Below are 20836 nucleotides of genomic sequence, written 5' to 3' on the forward strand. Positions count from 1 at the left end.
TAGGGCGTGATTATGGGTTTGGATGGCTGCTCAGGACAAATCAATATCTTTAATAAGGAGTGTTATTGTTTAATTTTTTTTTCTATTGGCTTATTTATTTGCATGTATCTTACCACAGACTGTCATAAACTCTTGTTTCTCCTTTCTGTTTTTATCCTCTTAAGAACCCTCAATACCCTTCAAGGAAAAACTGAGGGATCTTGAAGTGAGGGAGAAGGAATCCGCCACCTTCCAATGTGAAGTGCCTGTTCCTAGTACAGAGACAGCTTGGTTTAAGGAGGAAACCAAACTCCGGCAGAGCAAGAAATACAACATCGAAGAAGAAGGCACATATCGCCGGCTCACTGTCCAGAACGTCACCGCAGATGATGATGCTGTCTATATCTGCGAGATGAAAGAAGGGAGCAGGACCATCGCAGAGTTGTCTGTGCAGGGTAAGAAAGGCTTTTGCTATTCCAGATTGGCCAAGTCTCACCTACAAACTGTGAGATTCACGTGTGGGGCTCCAGACTTGACCTTGTGAATGGCATTTACCCCACACATGTGTGCAGTGAAGAACAGCAGACTCTGTTATGGTGTGAGATGAGAACCACGTGTGGTGGGTCAGTGGGTCCCTGGGCCTCCTGCCAGGGTGTATCTGGGACACAGGGTCAGAGAGCAGGGACAGATTGCATTGCTGCACAAGAGATATCACCTGGTGGGGCCTTATGCTTAAAGGGACTTCCTAGAAGGCAAAGTCCTCAAGCTGTAGCCTAGTGTTGTAGACTTTCCTTAACATGATCCCACGCATTGGATGTGTCACCTGGCACTGTCTCACACAGGTGCTGTCTGATGTCTGGCAAATGCAACGGTGAATCTTGTCCGAGAGTGGTGCTGACCACAGCGGGAAACTGACTTAGCAGTTGTGGTTTGTGGTCTGATGTGTGACGCAGGCTGTGGTCAGCACCAGATCCACACTCCAAATCTCTGATATCCGCACTTGTTCTTTGGTGGTTGGAAAGCTGATGAGAAAGGGACAAAACGTGGATACAGATCCATGTCCAAGCCTTCTGAGCCTGGTGGTTTAGGACTGAAATGCAAGTAGGTGTAGATCCTGGTGTGCTGTAGGTGTCTCACAGCCAGTAGACAGGCACATCAGACACACAGGCATGCCCTGAGAAGGGGCCATCGGTTTGGAGCTCCCTGGCTTGCTGTATGAACAAGAACCTACCCATGCAACTCCAAGACCTGCAGTTTTGATTTTGATGAGGTTTGTGTTGGTATCATTGATATGTCTCCTGTTGCATGAATTAGAGACTTGTCATAGCTACAGGATTGCACTTGTCCTAACTCATTTGAAGCCTGAATTTACTCCCAGTGAAACCGGAAGTTGTTCTTTGCTACGTAAATTGGTGCAAGACAGCTGGGTGACATGCATCCTTGTGCAAATTCCTTTTTGTATCATTAGCAAAGAGTTGAGAGTGCACATAGGTGGAGGCAGAAGGGGAAATTGAGTCCAGAGATGTGGGAGAGTTCAGATAGACATCTTTTTCTTGCACCTTCTGTTAGGTCTGGACCAGCCAAACATTGTAAGTGCATTTGGCCTCAGTGGGACAGCTGGTATTTGTTTTACTTGTTTGTGCTATGGAACCACAACATGTTGGAACATCTTAAAAAAGAGAGTGACTGAGCCAGGTGGAGCTCTCAGGAGGGAAAGGAGGCAGAGTGTGCCTGGGGGAGCCCTGTGCCTGCCCCAGGGAGAGAAGATTCGAGAGAGCAGGGTGGGGTTGGGAGAATGTGAGGGCTTGGCAGGACACAAAGGGCTGCAGGGACAGGGACACCGCTGAGGGTGGCAAGAAGCAGACACGCAGCCAAGCTTCGGAGAGGATGAGCAGAGAATTGGGATCTTGAATCCTTCTGATGAAACGTGTGCCTGATCTACTGTTTCATGAAAGAGTTCAGCATTGCTTCTCATTAAATAGCTCTGGGTGCTTTGTCTCGGTGAGGGTGCTTTTGCCTCGCAGGGACTGTGCCAGGGCTGGAGCCATCTGTCAACAGGGGTGGTCTCCTGATGCTTTGTCCAAGCTTTCCTGGGAATAGCCACATCTTGTAACTTTGAGATTATTCTAATAAGTCATAATCATCACAGTCACTTGGAGAGGCCACAAGTAGGTGAAGTTTATTGTGTGTGAATTTCTGGGTTGACTGTAAAAAGAAATCTGAGGTTTTCAGTGCATTTTGTATGAATTCAATGAGAGGTGTGTTTGCCTTCTTGTTTATTTGACCTACTGGTCATTTGATGTAGGTGAAATCCCAAAGACAGGTGAGGACCTGTCTGGTTTAAGACTGCCCTACTTTAGCAAAGTTTTAATTTGAATTCCTACCATATGCAGGCAATGAAAGCCGCATCACTGTCAAACCTGTTCTTGGCAAGGCCCCGTGCCTTGTGTTTATCCAACAGCAGACTCTGCATGTTAGGCTAGAAACATGAGCGACTGTAGTCAAACAAGATTGCTTTTCTCTCTTTGAAGGCCAAAATGAGTCCTTGGGATTATCTGTTCTGTATAACTCGGAGCCTAGGAATTCATTTAGGGATGTCTGCATAGAGTTTACAATTTTTTGATTAGGAGAGAGCTGTTGGCTAGACCTGTTGTAGTCTGGATGGCCCGGTATTGCCAGAGACTTTACTATCTGCTGTTTGCTGATCACAATTACTTTCTAATTTAAAGGGAACATCATTAAAAAACTTCCACGAAAGACTGCGGTCTTCATAAATGATACAGCTATCTTCTGTGTGGAGCTGGACGATGAATGCCAGAACATCCAATGGCTGAAAAATAAAGAAGAAGTGAAACCCAGTGATCGAATATCCATCACATGCTCTGGCAAGCAACATACCATGATCATCCGAGAGTGTAAGATGGAAGATGCTGGTGAGATTGCCTTCCTGGCCGATGAAAGCAGGACTTCTACCCAATTCACTGTAACCAGTAAGCTTCACTTTTATTTGGCCTTGGTGTTGTGTCTTCCCCAGCAAGCAGGTATTCCTGTGTTAGCACTGTTGTTTTAGGTACTGCCATGGTAAGTTTGTTGTCCAAAGACAGCAAAAGGTTTGATGTCTGCCACAAAAGGCCGACAGCCTGAACGCTAGCATTATGAGACATTACAGAGAGATCAAAACAGAGGGAGGAGAGGAGTCCTGCCGAAAGAGCACAGCACAAACATGTGTCTGTTCCACACCATTGTCATTTCGCGCTGGAGTGAACATAAACTGGTAACTGAATAAAACACGTGGTAAGGGACATGCATGTTCTCCTCATCAGGAGGCACTCAGAAAACATAGTGAGTTGCATATGTTGCAGTTGCCTTATTTCATTGCACAGAGCGGTGTGGGTGCTCCTTCTATATGCTGACCTCTGTTTCCCAAAATCATTAGTTTCTTTGAGGGGCATTTATCAATTCTTGCTGTGGGGATAATACCTCTTCTAGCAAATAGGGGCCACTTACGTCTCCCTCTCTCTCTTTGCTGAGGATTTGGAGAGGAGGATCAGCAAGCATTCCATTCCTTCCTTAGGTCTTGAGTCTACAGAGATGTGAGGGTAGCTTCTGGGTATGCTGGCTGTGATAGGGAAGTAGATAGATGCCCTGAACATTTTTGGCAGAGTGTTTCCATTCTAGAAAGCAAAAACGTCTGTGAAGGAACATCTACACACACGCGCATGAAGCATTTCAGGGGCAGTGAAGTGTTCACCAAACTCGAAACATCTTACTTTGAATTTAGCTTCTTAAGCTGTTTGCATTAAAAAAAAAAAAAAAATTAAAAAAAACCAAAACAACTCCAAGAAAAAGGGGAAAAGTATTTTCCTTCCTTTTGGGAGACCAACAAAGCTGTTTCCTCTCTCATCGTCTCTGACATGACAAAGTTGGGAAGACCCTGTGAATCAATGGTAGTTATGCTGAAAGAGGGGACCTTTGTGTTAATTAGCTTTAACTGGGGAGACTGATACAACATGCAGGCTGGAGAAGTCCGTCAGCTGGCGCATCTGATCTAAACAAGGGTTTCCACTGACAGAGCAGTAGCAGCAGGTGCAGTGTAGTTGAGATCGGACCTGAAATGAAATTGTGATGAAGTTGCCTAATTTTATGACACTTTATTTTGATGGCATTGCATTTCCTAGGCAAAAGCTGCTTCATTAAAGGCAGAGAGCCACATGTACTTTCTGGTTCTGCTGCAGTTCCAGTTTGCATGTGAACAGGTCGCCAACTCTAGCCACCATTTGGGAACGATAATACTGCTTTTCTCCTACCACCACCTCTGAGTTGCGATTACTCAGTGGTAAAAAAAAATGTTTAAATACAAGTTTATAACTGCTGTGTTATCTAAACTTGGTTGGACATTCTGATCCTATTGAGCTAAAATGAGGAAAAAATGAGGCAAGTGTCACACTTAGCATTGTGGCAGTTTCTAAGGTATTTGGAAATATTTAACATCCAACCAAGCACCTATTCGATGGGAATGACAAAGATCGGTTTGATTTTGGACTCTGATGTTTGTGTTCTGAAGTAAGGGTTGATTCATGGAATAGAAAACGGTAAGAAGCTGCCTTCCCACAAACAGGTATCTCTGAAGAAAATATTACATTACGGCTTCTGATGGTAAGGTCAGGGGATCTGATTCCAGCGTCTAGTATTCAGCTTAATGCTACACTAATGGGACCTTTGGCATCTAGCTCTGACCAGCAGTAACTGACAGGCTCGTAACTGTGCACCCCAAAACACTTAATGTGTCTATTTATGTAAAGAAGGAAAAGTGTATCACACTGAGGTTTCCTATTTTTACACTTCATGCGCATCTGGTTAGCTGCTTGAAGAATCCTGTGTACTATGTTTGCATCTTTTTCAATTAGTTGGACAAGATCAGTGTTGGCTGTTTTAATAGGCAAGCAATATTTATACGTTATTTGGTCACTATCTTGCATTGTTACTATGCCCATTTTACAGATGGGTAAATTGAAGCAGAGAGAAGATCAGTTGTCCCAGAGTTCAGTTTTGAATCTAGACTCATGGTACAGGCTCCCTCTAGAGTCATGAATACTCGAGTGTCTGCAATGTGAGATTCATTTCTAGGGAGGCGATTCTCCCCCTCTACTCCACTCTGGTGAGACCCCACCTGGAGTACTGTGTCCAGCTCTGGGACCCCCAACATAAGAAGGACATGGACCTGTTGGAGCCAGTCCAGAGGTGGACATCAAGATGATCAGAGGGCTGGAGCCCCTCTACTGTGAAGACAGGCTCAGAGAGTTAGGGGTGTCCAGCCTGGAGAAGAGAAGGCTCCGGGGAGACCTTATAGCCCCTTCCAGTACCTAAAGGGGTTACAGGAAAGCTGGGGAGGGACTCTTTATCAGGCAGTGGAGCAATAGGACGAGGGGGAACAGTTTTAAACTAAAAGAGGGGAGATTTAGGTTAGGTATTAGGAAGAAATTCTTGACTGTGAGGGTGGTAAGACACTGACGCAGGTTGCCCAGAGAAGCTGTGGCTGCCCCATCCCTGGAGGTGTTCAAGGCCAGGTTGGATGGGGCTGTGGGCAACCTGGTCTAGTGGGAGGTGTCCCTGTGCAGGGCAGGGTACTTGGAATGAGATGATCTTCAAGGTCCCTTCCAACCCAAACCATTCTGTGATTCTGATTTCACCCATCTCGCACACCCTCTTTAAGCTGGGATGAATTGCTCCTGAGTGTGCTGTTCTCCATGGGATTACAGTTGGAGTCTGGATGACTGACTTAAACCAGACACCTAACTTTCAGACAGCCAAAATTAAACGAAACGAATCCTTTACTGTGCCAGTAGATGTGTAACTAGAGCATATCAGATAATTCCTAGCCTCTTGACCGTGTCAGTGGCAGAATGTAGTGAATACTTCTGAAGGGATTTTAGCCGTCTCTAAAAGTTTCAAGAGGATTGAGAGGGTGAATGTGAATCTTCATTATGCATATACCTGCAGGGATACATCTGTGACCTCCGGTACCATAAAATAGCCACATCTCCATGATTGTAGGGTCTCATGGTAGGGACATTTATTTGTCATTTCCTTTTGAAGTTAACTACCCAACCCCCATACATGGCTCTGCATAAACTACTAAAGGAGAGATCCCCAACGACAGCTATTGCTCTTGGGCAACAAAGTTACAAAAGAACTTCTGGGTGGCGGATAACATAAAATTCAGAAGCAGGACGGAGGACAGATATCCAGATGAAAGCAGCTGCAGAAAACAGCCAAACCTGCATAACAAGCAACGGAGATCTCTATGAGTCTAAAACCCACGCGCTGTTTATTCATGTCTATCTTTTATCTCTGAAATCACAGAATCACAGAATGGTCAGGGTTGGGAGGGACCTCTGGAGCTCCCCCAGTTCCACCCCCCCTGCCAGACCAGGGGCACCTACAGCAGTGACACAGGACGGCGTCCAGGCGGGTTTGGAATGGCTCCAGAGTGGGAGACTCCCCCCCCCCTCTCTGGGCAGCCTGTGCCAGTGCTCTGCCACCCACACAGGAAAGCAGTTCCTCCTCATGTTTAGATGGAACTTCCTATGGTCAAGCTTGTGCTCTCTTGTCCTGTCACTGAGTACCACTGTAAAAAGCCCCTTCCCATCATGTTGGAAATGTCCCGGTTGTATAATGTTTAGCTGCTCTTTGTTGAAACCCACTGCGGACCTGGGCTGAAATGGTTAAATGTACGTCTGGAAAAGGTTCTTGAGAAGAAATGGAGGACACAGGCTGCTTTTTATGGATGGATTTCCATTGCTGCACAGGATGCCACATCTGTGGCAAAATATTGCCCTGCTCTTTCTTGATGCAATGGTGCCTTGCTACGCATTGGTTCTCTCCGGTTCCTGACTGCGGGAATGTGTATCATTGAAATTCTGACAGAAGATAAATACCAGCACACTTAAAATATTAGTGCAACTATCCCTGCGCAATGATGTCTAGTAAGCAGGTGGATGCAGGGCAAAGTTCTGCCTCCTCACCAGGTTCATCCCATCGATGCCTTTTATTTTTTTCTCCTGGGTTCACCACAAGGAATTGGAACAGGAATTTGGTATGCAGAATTTTGAGCAACCTCTGATGGTGGTTTTACCCATCTTCTGAGTGAAAATAACAAGCTGAGTGGTAGTCTGCTTTACCCAGGAGCTGTATAGGGAGCGGTGTGGGTCTGTATCTAGCACTGAATACTTAAGCCTACGCCTTGTTCATTGTAGACTCTTTGTGCAGGCAATTGTAACATTGAGTAGAAATCACATATGTTTAGCTGTGGAGGCAGGAGTATTGTACATCTTTGTGTAATGCAGCCCAAAAGCATCTTCTATCAATTTTCTTGCTTTTCCACCTCACGTCAATGTTTTGCAGAGGATTATTAAGCTAGAGTAGCATTTAGACCAGTGTAAGCAGCAGGTTTTTTTTCAGAGAGGCACAGTGGCTTCTGCACTCTGACATAAACTTCTTGCTCTGTTTTATTTGTTTGTTTGTTTGTTTTTTTATCTTTGTGCAGCTCCCAAAAAACCTCCCACCCAACCCCCAGCTGACCCTGTGGTGAAAACTAAAACAGAAACCTCAGTGACGCTAGCGTGGTCCCCTCCGAAGATGGACCGCCCCATTCCAGTTGATGGCTACATCGTGGAACGCAAGAAACTAACTGGCTTCACCTGGGTGAGGTGCCATGAGTCTCACGTCCCTGTCCCAGAGTTCACGGTGAGCAACCTGTCGGAAAAGACTGATTATCAGTTCAGGGTGTCTGCAGTCAACGCCTACGGACAGAGCCCTTACCTGGAGTTCCCAGGGAGCATGCACCTTGGTGAGTACAAAACCATCATATAACGGGTCAGTCTGTGCTGATCTGCCCTAAAGATGTTTTCTATGACTTTGGGGAGGGTAGAGCAAGTGCACAGCAAAACCTTTTTCCGTTCACTGCTAATTCTCCTGTCTTTTGACCACTGACCATCGCCAAAGTGATGGTGGTTGGGTTTCTGTGATAGATGTGTGAGATATTCCAATATCTCACACCAGGCAGTGTGAGAGGCAGAGCTCTCTGCAATGGACCATAAACCTCTAAATGCTTCTTCTAGACCTGGTACGAAAGGAAAAATTGAGGTGGGCTTATAATATAATTTTCAATATATAAATGAGATATCAAACTTGCACCTAGGGTGCAAGTTTATGCCCTTTATGGGTGATCATACTGTCATGAAAACCAAGTTCCAGTCAGCCTTTCTTTAATCTTAGTGTGTCTAGGCAAAATATGGGGTTTTTACTTTATTTCTATGGTGCCAATGTGCCCATAGAATCATTGTGTGCAATGGCATTGCTTCTTCCTTAGCTTCATTGCACTGGACAATATTTGCACAGACTTTGATCATACCATGACTTGTTATTGCGTCGTCCTTTTCCCCAGCTGTCTGAACATGCCTGTGTTTTCCTAGCATATCTAGAAGTGACTAGCAGCCTGGGTGGCCTCCTTAGGATCCTTCTGAAATCTAAGAATAATACTGGTTATTAAATAAATAGCACACTTGTTGGGGAACCTAGGTGTTTCAGGCTTGTTATGCCTTTAAACATCTTAGGGGGGAAAATCAGTAAAATATGCCTGTTGTTCTTTCACTGCAGAAAGAGGACTCACCCTAATGTCAGAGGTCAGTTACCCGCAGCTGTAGAAATCAAATCCTGTTGACTTGACTTCAGTGCACACAAATTATATAAGGCTGCAGGATTTTATTCTCATGTCTTGTTTACCCCAAGAACTTCGTTTTTAGGAAGGACTATTCTCCAGCGTGGCAGCCTTGTGTCCTTTGGTCTCAAATATGTGTTATTCTTCCCTAGAACCTGTCCTGGCAGTGAAAACACCCCTGACAACTGTTGAAGCTGTACCTGGAGGGGATGCCCTCTTTACTGTTGACCTCACGACAACATGCTCCGGCACTTGGTACCTTAATGGTAAAGTCTTACAGGAAAGTGAGACCTACATCATTAAGAGAACCCAAACTACTCACACCCTAATCATAAAGAACGTCACCAAGAATGATGATGGAGCAGAAGTGAAATTTGTTGCAAATAACGTTGACACCAGCACCAAGATGAGAGTGAAAGGTATTTAGTTTGCTCACTGTCCTTTTTTCTTCCAGTCAAGGGCCCATTGCTGTGACGTGATGATTAGAACTGGGGCTGGAGGATTCCACTGATGAAAAAAGTACCTGAAATTGCGTCATGTGAATTAATGTGGGTCCTGGTAGCGACCTCACTATGATAGCACAGAGTTCAGAGTGAATCTGTGGATCTAGCGAGCTGGTTGGTATCCGAACCAGACTGCTTAACATCAGCGCGTGAATTTCTGTAGTTCACAACCATCAGTGAGTGGACTCTGTCACCAGATCTACCACTGAGTCACCTCAGAGGAGGAATTTCAGCTCCAGGTTTGGCTAATCTTTCTGATTACAATGGTGTCATTCAAAAGTAAAGGACCACTAATTAATAACAGAGTTGTTTTTCTTGGAGGTTTTTGAGTCTGCCATAGATGTGTGTGATGTAAAAGTTGGTATGATGTAACTCAATTTAGCATTGAGAGTTGAGTGCTCCAGCTTTCCTCTATGAAGTGAAGATAACATCTGTATCTACCCACATTACATGCCAAGAGGTAATGAAAAGAAATTAATTCTGCTGAACTTTGGGTAAAAATCTCTGCAGAAGCATGTTTAGAATATTATTAATCAGTAGAAAGATGGAAAGATGTGCTTTTTTTTTTTTTTTTTCTTAGTGACTCTGGCAATAAAACCAGATCAAGCTTCCTGAACTGGAAAAAGTTGCCTGGTGTTGACATGAGTGTGAGGGCAGGAACAGGACCAAATGCTTTTTCAAAGATCTCGCAGTCTACAGCAGACACGTATCAGGGACATGTTAACTTGATATAACTTGAAATAATGAAGCATTTGTTCCTGACAGGTGCTGCAGTGAGATTTACCAACAAGAGCAGAGATATAGAAAAGGTCTCTGCTCGGCTGCGCGAGGAAGCCAAACTTCAGGCTGAGCTTTCAGAAGCAGAGGCTACTGTGAAGTGGATGAAGGATGGGAAAGAGCTCAAGGCCAGTGAAAAATACGAACTTCAAATTGCAGGGAAGAGACACGTCCTGAAAATCCGCAACACTGCAGCAGAGGATGCTGGAGTGTATGAGTGCACCTGTGAAGGGGATAGAATGGTCTATCAGCTTTCAGTGAAAGGTATGTGGCTGTCTGGGCTGCTTTGTGTTAATGTCCTGCTCCTACTGTAAGCCAGTAGAGTCATCAAGGGACAGAAAGGGAGCGCTCCAGATGTGGCGCAGGAGGTTTTGGTAACTCCTCATCAACATCTAGTGCTGAGAGTGTCTGTAGTCCCAGAGTAGGAGAACGTGGGAGTAAACTTAGGATCTAACTCCATCTCAGTGGTAAGAGCTGTGCTGTCACTCACACTGACATCTTGTTGTTTCATGAGATTAATGATGGGTAGTGAAAAGGTGCTCTTGTGATGAAGAGATGCAGCCACAGGGGCAGGACATGATGCACGAGGTCTCAGGTCTGCCCTTTACTTGCTATGTGATATCAGATGAGTCACTGAGGAGCTAGTTCAGCTCTGACTGAAGTCCAGATGGACCAAGATCATCTTGGCCTTGTGGATTTTTTTTTGTTATAAGTTTGGGGGTTTTTGTTTGTTTTCTGTCAATACCCTGGTGAATAAGAACAGACCTTTCCATGGCACGTTGGATGACTTGACTCATTGCTATCTGCAAGGTATTCAGATGGAAGGCTGTATAGGACAAGCAGGGTAATGTCATTCTCTTTTAATGTTTCCTGCTTGTTAGATTTGAACCAGCACTGTTTTGTAGCTGCCCCGAAGTTCAGCTGTTCTTGCTTTCATGGCAGTCCCTTCCCTCCTGATCACCAGCTATCAGCTGGGGGGCACATCCACCCCCAGAGTGAGACATGGAGTCTTGAACCTTTACCCTGAAACCAACAGCATTAAACCTCCTTCTCGCATGCCCTCCCACCTGTGCAAGCTTTTATGAACTATTTCATAGGAGAGTTTCCTCTGCCTTGGGTGGGAGCAGGTTTTGGCTAAAAAGCCCCATTATATCCCCATACCGTTCCTACTGAGTATTATCTAGATGTCTGCTGAGATTCAGAGTATACAACCTGACTCCAGGACAGTCCAGCCTGTTGTCAGACATTGTCTGGGGTGAGCTCTAGAGCTATTCTGCTTTGAACTGCCAAGTTCACTTTGTAGAGCCATTTGATTTCTGTATTCTGTCCCGTAACTCACCCCTCACCTTCTCCCCAGCAATGATCGCACTGTTTCTACACTGAGTATGTATGAGGTGCTTCACCATCTTATTCTGTTGGCTTCTTGCCCTGCTTGGTGTCTGTAGAAGCAACAAAGCCCCAGAGCAATGCACGTGTTTTGCATTTGACAACTTGCTTGCTTGGTTATTCTCAAAGAGCAAACTCAAAAGAGGCACGAAGAGAGCTGAAAAAAATAATTACAAAATGTGACTACATTTATGGAGGGAGGAATTATTTATCTACAGTTGGCAGCTGTCCTAATTTTGGTTTTCTTTTCTCTCGCTCTCTGCCTCTTTAGCATAATTTTTCACACCGGCAGATCTTCCCACAGATTTGATTGATTTAGCTGATGGATGTTTCCATGTACTTTTTACTGTAACATGACTATCAAAGGAGTAATCACTGCTATTATTTTATAATCTGTGTTGACAAGCTGTAACTTAAACATCTGCTGTTGGTAGCTTGATTCCCGGAGAACCAGCTATGATCTATCTCATCATTGTAGGATGAGGCTCACAAATGCTGTTCCGATATTTTATCTTTCAGCATTGCCACTTTTTATCCGTTCCTCCTGTAAATCTGACACAGCTAGCTGCTGAATCGTTTGATGTGCAGGTCAGCTGCCTCTGGCACGTGGACATCACCTGGCTGCCGAGAGGCCACTGCGCTGAGCCACGGCCAGAGGCATGTCACTCACTGGGCTTCCTGCCCAAAAGAGCCCCGCTGGAAAATGCACTTGCCATTTATCACTGCAGTCCCTCCACTGCCATGAGACTTCACGTGCCAGGCGTCCTGTGACATGTGACCTCCTGCATCGAAACGGGACATCTGAGAAGTCTCCTTCAGACTGCGGTGGTTGTATTTTGCACTCTAGTTTTCCGGGGAAGTGAAAGGTGCATGAATGAACTGATCTCTCTCTTCTCCCTCCCAAAACTTTTAACCTGTGGGCTCAGTTCCGGTAATGCTGCTGGAGAAGGAGAGGGCTGAGCAGCGTTTGGCCCCTGCAGGCTTCATGGGCATAGGTGGTTGGGTAGAGGAGAAGTCCTACTGAAGGGAAAGCTCCGTCATTATGAGCCATTAGAGAAACAAGTGGAAACAGAGGTTTCCAAGAAAAAACAATAAAAAAAGGAGATTTTCCCTGGTTTAAATGCTTCTGGTATGACTTCTTTACCCATAGATATTGCTTCTAATAAGCAGCCTTAGTAAACCCTAGAAAACTGGGCTGGTAGGGTCCTGGAGAGGTCAAACACAAGCTCCTGTCTCTGCCAGAAGCTGGTGATTGAACAGAGTCCCTTGAAAACAAGAACTGGAGAGGCCCTCGGCTGCACTGTCACATCCTTCCCTTCGCTTTCCCTGTTTGTTTGCTCATTGGGTATTTCTTATTCTTAAATTGAGGGAGATTTGGTACTGGGGTTTTCTTTTTCTTTCTTACCTTACTGCTTGGCGAGTCAACTCACTCTTCATCTTTAGGCCTCCAGACTCTGCCACTGTACAAGCCGGTGAATATTGGTTCTCTGCCAAGTATTTGTCTGTAATTAAAAGCACTAACTCAGGCTTGTAGAAATCTAATGTACTAAGGAAACTAAATGTGAAATCCATCCTCGTGTGTAGGGTATCTGAGCGAAAGGAGAACCCCTGTGTGTTGCACCAGGACACATCACTGCTGTGTCCACCTTTGGAGCGAAAGTCTGAGAGAGTCACGTGTAGCTGGTCCAGACGGTGGACTGTAACTGCTTGATGCAGTACCAGCAGTGAAAGCTAATAACTGCTTTTGCCAGGCATTCTTCAGGGAGTTGTTAATTTGTATTGCGCAAGCATGCTCTTGGAATTCAGGAAAAAATGCATACATAATCAAGGCTTGGATTTTAGTAGCTTTGACTGCACTGTCCCAACAAAGTGACTTGATTGTGTGTGTTGTTTTAAAATAATATGTTAAGAAGATGTTTGAAAATTAATTCCATTCTCTAGAGTAAAAATAGGGTTCTGGTTTTAGGCTCATATTTTTAGGTAAGATACTGGTGGGTTTTTGAATCTTTGCCTTGAGGCACTTGGTGACTCAATTATTGCACTATGTGTTAATATGGTGCCAGATTTATAATTTACCTTCTATACTCCAGGAATAAATTTCTTTTCATTTCAGTCCTTTGTGATATATCTGTATAGATTTCTAATTTATTATAATTTAATTTATCTAGATTACTTTTTAGTTGATTTATTTGCCAGGTGGTTACAATACAATGATTGAATAACCTTCATTGCTTTTTCTCTTGTTTGCCTATGTCATATCTTTTCTCACTTCTCCCAGATATTTTCTTTAATCCTTATTGCCTAGGACTTCCTCTCCCATTGGCTCAGCGTCCTGTGTTGTATGTGCTCTAGTTTTTGGATGTATGATAATCGGGTATATGGGTTATAAAGGTTGGATTTTGGCTTCTTCTGCATTAGAATCTAGTAATTAGATCCATAATTAAACATACATATTTGGTCTTATGTAAAAATAATACCTAATATAGATGTAAGCGTTGTCTAGATTTACTGATGTCCGTGCAATTCTTTACCAGCACTGTGTGTCTAATTTTTGTTTCAGCACTTGCAAACTTCATAAACAAAGAGAAAACTGGAGGAGTTATCAGGGCCGTCTCTGGAAAACAGGCTGAATTTGTTTCTGAGACCTCTGAGGCTAACATCATGGTTAAGTGGTACAAAGATGGCAAAGAAATCACAGCCAGCAAGAAATTCACCATGGAAGATAAAGGAAAACTGCATAAGCTTGTGGCTTCAGCTGTGACGAAAGAAGATGAAGGGACATACACATGCAAAATTGGAGATGACACTCTTATTTTTGATTTAAAAGTCTCAGGTAAGTTCATGATGCAAGTACAGGACCAGAGTGTGTTAGAAACTCAGGACTTTGTTCATTATAATTGTCTTACCTTGTAAATTGCCAGATTTTAGGGCCAAGACTGCACAGCACTATTTCAGACAGTTTGACCTTTACTGTGGTCCTCATGCAAATCCACAGTATGGGCAAATAATAAAGCGCTGCTATTATGTGTTTGAGTCAGCACAAGCTTTTACTGGGGCTGGAGTCCTGACTCAAACGCCTCGCTGGCTGAACAGGCTGGGAGCCGCAGCTGGCCTTTATTCTTTCAGCTCAGGGCTCGCCCCAGCGCATATACATCGTAACTTGTGACTGAGGTGCTCCTAAAGTCTTATTGTGAAAGCCCTGTGTCCTCCTGTGACAAGTCTAACTCCCAAATTTGAGAGTTAAGCCTCTCCTGCTGTTCCCAAAGGACACTGTGATCGCTGAGACATCTCCCTGCGGTACTGTAAGAGAACCATTAGTTGATGGCACATGCCCATCGGCATAAAGCACGTGCTAGAGCACGTGGCTGTCAGGTCAAGCCCAGAACAGAAATGTTTGTCACTGACGCGTTCCAGTCCGGGATAGAGCCAGAGTATAAAATGACACAAGAATTTATCTGTGAAATTCAATACCTGTGAAATTCAACCGATTCAATTTGCATAGCCTGGTGGGAACCTGTCTTCTAAAAGTGGTTCTCTGACGTGTGTAGAGTCTAATTTTTAACCCAGTCCTAAGTTACAAATTGAAACTCTGCTGAAAGCTTCTCATGGTGTGTCTACCTGCAGCAGTGCAATGCAATTTAAGAGAAGTAACAACTGAGTGCTTGTCACCTGTAACAGTCCGTCCATGTCACCATGATGCTGTCCATCAGCTAATTAAAAACTCAGCAGCACTGATTAATCTAGCGCAGCACTGGTCTTGAGCGATTGCTACAGGGTTTACTGAGCTAGGATTGCTTCCAGTTTACAACTGGTGGTTGCTCAGGTATTCACTCTGCCTCCTGCCTCCACTTCTCCACAACATTATGCAGTTTCACTTTGAGTGTAATCCATAGTCCCTGACTTCACCCGTTGAAGAATTGGTCTAAAAGAGCCAACCAGGCTCTATCCAAACTGAAAGATGCGGAGTGAATAGTGACCCCAAAAGGCAATTTATACAATCTGATTGATACTGTCTGATGAGCACTAAGATGGATTTTAAAAGTTTTTTGGAGCTGCCTTTGTCTGAACATCCAGTACAGAGGAAGCCTGCATAATGACCCGAGACTGGATACCTGCTTGGTGACCATGTATAGTTGAGGTGAATGTCACCTGTAACTCCTATGACAAAACATCCCATGGCTCAGACCAAGAAAATTGGTATCTGCTAAGTAACTGTGCATCTCCATGAACTTTTTGATGAACAAGGGTTGAGTTACAGCCTGTTAACAAAACCTTAGCTATGGCAACTTCCACCTTGTTTCGCATGTCACCATAAAATGTTTCCAGAGCGCTAAGAAGCTCTGCACAGTCAGGGGGTGGCTTTAGGGTGGGGAAGTAATCTGTCTTTTATGGTGATGAGTTACCCCAATAATCTTGAACTGCAGGACTCTGGAGGGACTGTCCCTCCTTGGTCATCTAAGTTTTAAAAAATAGATCAGTCCTGATGATTATAATTTTTAATGAAATATTTGTTGTGTGATGCCACAGACGTGCCTGGCAATTGTCCCTGGGACACTCAGTGATGGAAAACAACAGTTGCATCTTCTAAAAGAAATGCAACACTAATCTAAGGTTGGTTATAACTGACAGCCATCAGCTTGCTCTTCAGGCAGGGGCTGACCTGATGGAGCAATGGGTATGAAATACCTGACATGCTCATCAAATATTGCTTGTTAGCTTAGGGACAGGGTGTGTTGGATAAGTTTGCTTACGTTTTACACGCAAGGTGTCTGTCCCCACTTAGTTGCCTTTGCTTTTACCTCTAGAAATGCACTTGTGAAAACCCTGAGTTGACAAAAATGCTGTATTGTTGCTACATATGTGACATGCTCATACGTGTGGCCACCAGTCAGCAGAGTCTGAGCTGAGGTATTGAAGCAGGAATTTCTACTGCTTGAGCTATATGAGTTGTGAGCCGTTGTCAGTTCTCTACCGTGAGGATCAGTTTCAGCAGAAAGATGTGACGCTATTGGCTCATATATTAACTTAGTCCTCTTGAAGTTGGAGAATATCTTATCAATGAGATTATCCTACATGTACCCTGATCTGGTCTGGGGAAGAATTAGTCCAGTGGGACTGCAGGAATGGGCTCAGAAATATTTAAAGGCGGCTCCTCATCACTCCCAACAAGCTTTCCTGACACTTCTTAGATATTTTCAAAGCTGGTTGTGTACTTGGGCATCAATACATATTCCCTAGAGCTTGCTTGAAATCAGAAACAAGGAGTGGTGATTAAAGTGTCAGCAACTTGAGGGCATCTCGGCTTGATTTAAAAGATCCAGGAGGATGTAGGAGAGATGAATGTGATTGCACTGTAACTGAGACCAATTATCTGAAGATCAGAGAAGGAGTTTGCACATTCTGTCAGAAGGTCGGGCATCAATGTTCTTGTGTGTGATGAGTCAGGAGCTGTGAATTCAAGCGCACATTAGGCTTTATGGCCTCATGATGTTGGGCCAGGTTCGGCTCACGGCTCTGGTAATAGAAACCACCATGTCTGTGCTCTGTAAGAGCTTTCATACCTGACTTCTGAAAGGAGGGCAGAAAATGAATGCCCATCAGTTAGCTGGATTTTGGTTATGAATCAAGGTAGGCATAGATCCACGTCTATCCAGAATTTAATAAGGCTGGTATTAATGCCACAGTGTAGACCTAATAGGCTGATATAGTATAAAGGATTCATTGATACCCGACTCCCAAACTGAAGACTGTTATGTACTAACTCTCTGGATGATTTATAACTTGGACAATGAGTTCCCCAGTAGAGAGAACACTGCTGTATCTCCAGAGGGACTATTCTGACCCATAACCGCAGTTTCCTGCCATAACAGTTAACGCTCTGTCATAGTTACGTTGCAGTCGTACCATGCACACATAGGTACGTTTACACCTCCAGAAGTGAAACTTGATCCACCTGAGTCTGAGTAGCAATGGCATAATGACCAGTCGTTACCGTATCTTAATTTTGTGCTGATAAACCTGAATCAAGGCATAAACTGCTTCCTCTTTTTCTTTCCAGATGAAGCTGTTAATTTTGTCAACAAGCCCAAAACAACTCCAGAAATATCAGTCAGTCCTTCTGAAAACCTTGAGCTGGTGTGTGAGGTGTCAGCTGCGAGCGGAGCCGTGGTATGGAAGAAAGATCAAACTGAGGTGAAGCAGGACCAGAGGACAACAATCATCTCCCAGGGGACACACCGCAAGCTCATCGTCAAGAAGGTGACACAACAAGACCAAGGGAGCTACACCTGTGAAACAAAGGATGATAGAACAACATTCCAAGTCAAAGTCAGAGGTGAGAAAATGCTAGAAATGCCCAAGATAAAAGAATATTCCATTTTGGGTAGTATCTTGCATTTTGAGGATCATCTCACAACCTCTCTGGGGTGAAATACTTCAGCTGTAGGACTTGATTTTCAGCCAGCTGTCATATCAACGCTTTATACACACACTTTTACATCCATGACTAGTTGTTACCGCAAAAAAAAATGATGGGCAATGATGGCAACTTGTGCACCTCTCACAATTAGCTGGTGTGTCTGCAGAAAAACTCCTGCAGAACCACAGAGTGAGCCATAGCAGAGGTGCAGTGGTAAGGAAAATGGAATGGGGAGGTGTTTTAAGAGCTCTGATTAGATGGAGAATGACTGAATTTAAGTGACCGGAATAGGCAGCAAAAGAGCAATGGTTCCTGGATATGAAGATACAAGAGCTGTTCCCTTCTGATTCACTGGACCTTGAAGAGGCACAGGAAGGGAAAAAGAGAAGGAGGAGGGTTCAGGCAGTGCATGTTGGTGCTCTAAGTCCCAGGTTCAAATCTGTGCTCAAATTATGAGGTTTTTGACTTTATCCCAGAATTCCCATACACCTATTCACCATCTTTCAGCAAAATAGAGATGAAGGTGCTTTCTTGTCTTAATAGGCCATCGTGATGCTACCTGTCGGGGCAAGTAGAGTGAAATAGGGGAACTTGATTAAGCACTGGAGAAGACAACTGCAAAAAGCTATGTGTGACTATTGTGGCTTTCTTACAGAGACAGAAGACGTGTTTACAAACAAGGAGAAGGTGCAGAAAGAGGTGAAAGCTGCACTATCAGAAAACGCCACGCTGAGCTGTGAGGTGGCCCAGGAGAAGACCGATGTGAAATGGTACAAGGAGGGGAAACTGATCACCTCAAGCAAGAAGTTCAAGGTGGAGTCAGAGGGCAAATTGCGTCGCCTGGTGGTGGGTCAGGTGGAGAAGAAAGATGCTGGGGAGTACACCTGCGAGGCTGCTGGCCAGAAACTGACCTTCAAGATTGTCGTCACAGGTGGGAGATCTGTTTGTTCTCATCACATAAAGGTCCAGGACTTCCCTTTAGGACAGATCAAAATGAATCCCTCTCTGGGCTCCAGGGTCTGTGTAGCGTAGATGTTGATTGAGTATTGAGGGAGATCAGGACACCAGCTTGTGTGCATCCACTGTCACACAGACGCCTACAGGCTGATGTCTTCATCTGTGACCTGAATCCCACTCAGCCGTCCTTCTGTTTTCTGATTTCCAAGTAAAGAAAAAATAAACAAGTTTACACATGCTGTTGTGATTTATATGGGAAAAGGTAAGGTCAAGTCCAGAGGTGTGGGAAAATATGTCTGGAAGAAGTGGGAAACTGGGTGTGCTCAAGAAGTACCTAGAATGGGCAAGGCTTACATAAGGATCCCCGTGGCAGATGAGACTGGGACATTATTTGTGCATTACATTATGGAATAAAAAGTCTGATTTCTTGTGGAGCTGGGAAGAACCTTAACTCCTGGGGCAATGGTTCAGTTTGCTCAGAAATGGCTGATGTGTTGTCCTCGGGCTGCACAGAGGGCCATGTCCCATCTGAGTGTATCTTTGCTGTGGGTGAGACCGTTCCAAAATAACAGAGCTGTGGAAGTAGTCATATTTTTCATATGGGCTTGAACATTTTGGATAGAGCAAACACGTATGTGGTTTCTTTATGGTTTCTCCCACCCTACAGAAGCAGAAGATGCATTTGTCAACAAGGACAAAGTGAAAAAAGAGGTGAAAGCTGCACTATCAGAAAACGCCACGCTGAGCTGCGAGGTGGCCCAGGAGAAGACCGACGTGAAATGGTACAAGGAGGGGAAACTGATCACCTCGAGCAAGAAGTTCAAGGTGGAGTCGGAGGGTAAATCGCGTCGCCTGGTGGTGGGTCAGGTGGAGAAGAAAGATGCTGGGGAATACACCTGTGAGGCTGCTGGCCAGAAACTGACCTTCAAGATTGTTGTCACAGGTGAGAGACATTTTTTGGTTTATGTTTCATTGCCTTTTCTTTGTGTCTGGGTGTCTTCTCCTGTTTTCTCTGTCCAAATATTAGACATGCTTAGACCAACATCAGAAAGTACCAGTTCAGTGAGGTTGTGTAGGGCTGGGTAGATCTACTGGTTACCTGTAGGTGTCCTCATATCAGCTCCTGAACTCCCTGTTCAGTTCTTTAGGCTCCAATAGCAAATCAAGAGTTCTTGTTATTGGGCACTGGGCTAAAGGACCTTTTCCAATTTGATCATCAGTATTGCTATTCCTCCTCTTGTCCTTGCTAGTCATTCACAAAAGTCTCAGTTTTCTTCCCCCTTCAGTTCATCTTTATGTGTCCTCTAAACCAGGAAATTGTTCATCTTTCCTCTATGTGTCCTCCTCTAAACCAGGAAATTACTTCACAGTCTGGCTGTGCAAACATGTATGTGAACACAGCCTCATAACTCCGTGCACCCTGAAACTCTTGTGGATGATAAACAGAAATGGACAGAGATATGTGCAACTCAAATTATGATTTGAATTTAACAACCTTTCATCCAGCTCTTCCCCTATGACGTCTTTCATTAGCAACTGTGATTTGTAAAGCGATGAGAAGTGGTGCAAATACTTGCCTACCAAATGATATTTAAACAGTAGTGTTTACACGATCCCTACTTTATTGTGGCTTCATTAAGAAGGTTTAGGAGTTAATGGTACCGCATTTTCCTAAAAATTTCTTATCAGCTGCACTGCACATATCTGCGACCTGCTGAATGCAAAGGTGATGATGGCTCATTTCAAGTTCTACAACTGCAATGATCAGTCGGGAGTCCCGGAATGTTTATTTATATTTGCATTTTTCTCCTTAACAACATGATTCAATACTGAATCTCTTCTTTCACTCTGACTACACTAGAGATTTATTTGGTCTCAGTATATTTTGCAAGAGGTCCAGTAAATTTTATCTCGGGCTCTAGGCAGCCATGGATGTGTCAGCTACATTCTGGGTGATCATTTCTGAATTGGATGGTAAGAAAGGGTTTGGTTTTGCTTTCTTCATATCCATAATGCTTCACTGTCTTTGCAGCCAAATCCCTCTCTGTTAATGTTACACTTCTTGACTCACATTCTGAGCTGATCAGAACAAGGAAT

The 20836-nt window shown here is 44.3% G+C and overlaps 1 protein-coding gene across 10 annotated transcripts in view; it reads left to right on the forward strand.

The window, feature by feature from the left end:
- OBSCN (obscurin, cytoskeletal calmodulin and titin-interacting RhoGEF) overlaps positions 1 to 20836 on the forward strand; it is a 209400-nt gene that overhangs the window by 19677 nt on the left and 168887 nt on the right. For all 10 annotated transcript variants that reach the window (XM_082480089.1, XM_082480091.1, XM_082480092.1 and 7 more), the window contains exons 3-11: positions 165 to 434; positions 2709 to 2969; positions 7526 to 7828; positions 8851 to 9117; positions 9967 to 10242; positions 13925 to 14197; positions 17423 to 17698; positions 18438 to 18713; positions 19407 to 19682. In XM_082480089.1, coding sequence (XP_082336215.1) covers positions 165 to 434; positions 2709 to 2969; positions 7526 to 7828; positions 8851 to 9117; positions 9967 to 10242; positions 13925 to 14197; positions 17423 to 17698; positions 18438 to 18713; positions 19407 to 19682 — 2478 coding nt within the window. The remainder of the gene's footprint in view (positions 1 to 164; positions 435 to 2708; positions 2970 to 7525; positions 7829 to 8850; positions 9118 to 9966; positions 10243 to 13924; positions 14198 to 17422; positions 17699 to 18437; positions 18714 to 19406; positions 19683 to 20836) is intronic.

Source organism: Vanellus vanellus (genome assembly GCF_965231255.1).
Source record: "Vanellus vanellus genome assembly, chromosome: 2".
Taxonomy (NCBI): domain Eukaryota; kingdom Metazoa; phylum Chordata; class Aves; order Charadriiformes; family Charadriidae; genus Vanellus; species Vanellus vanellus.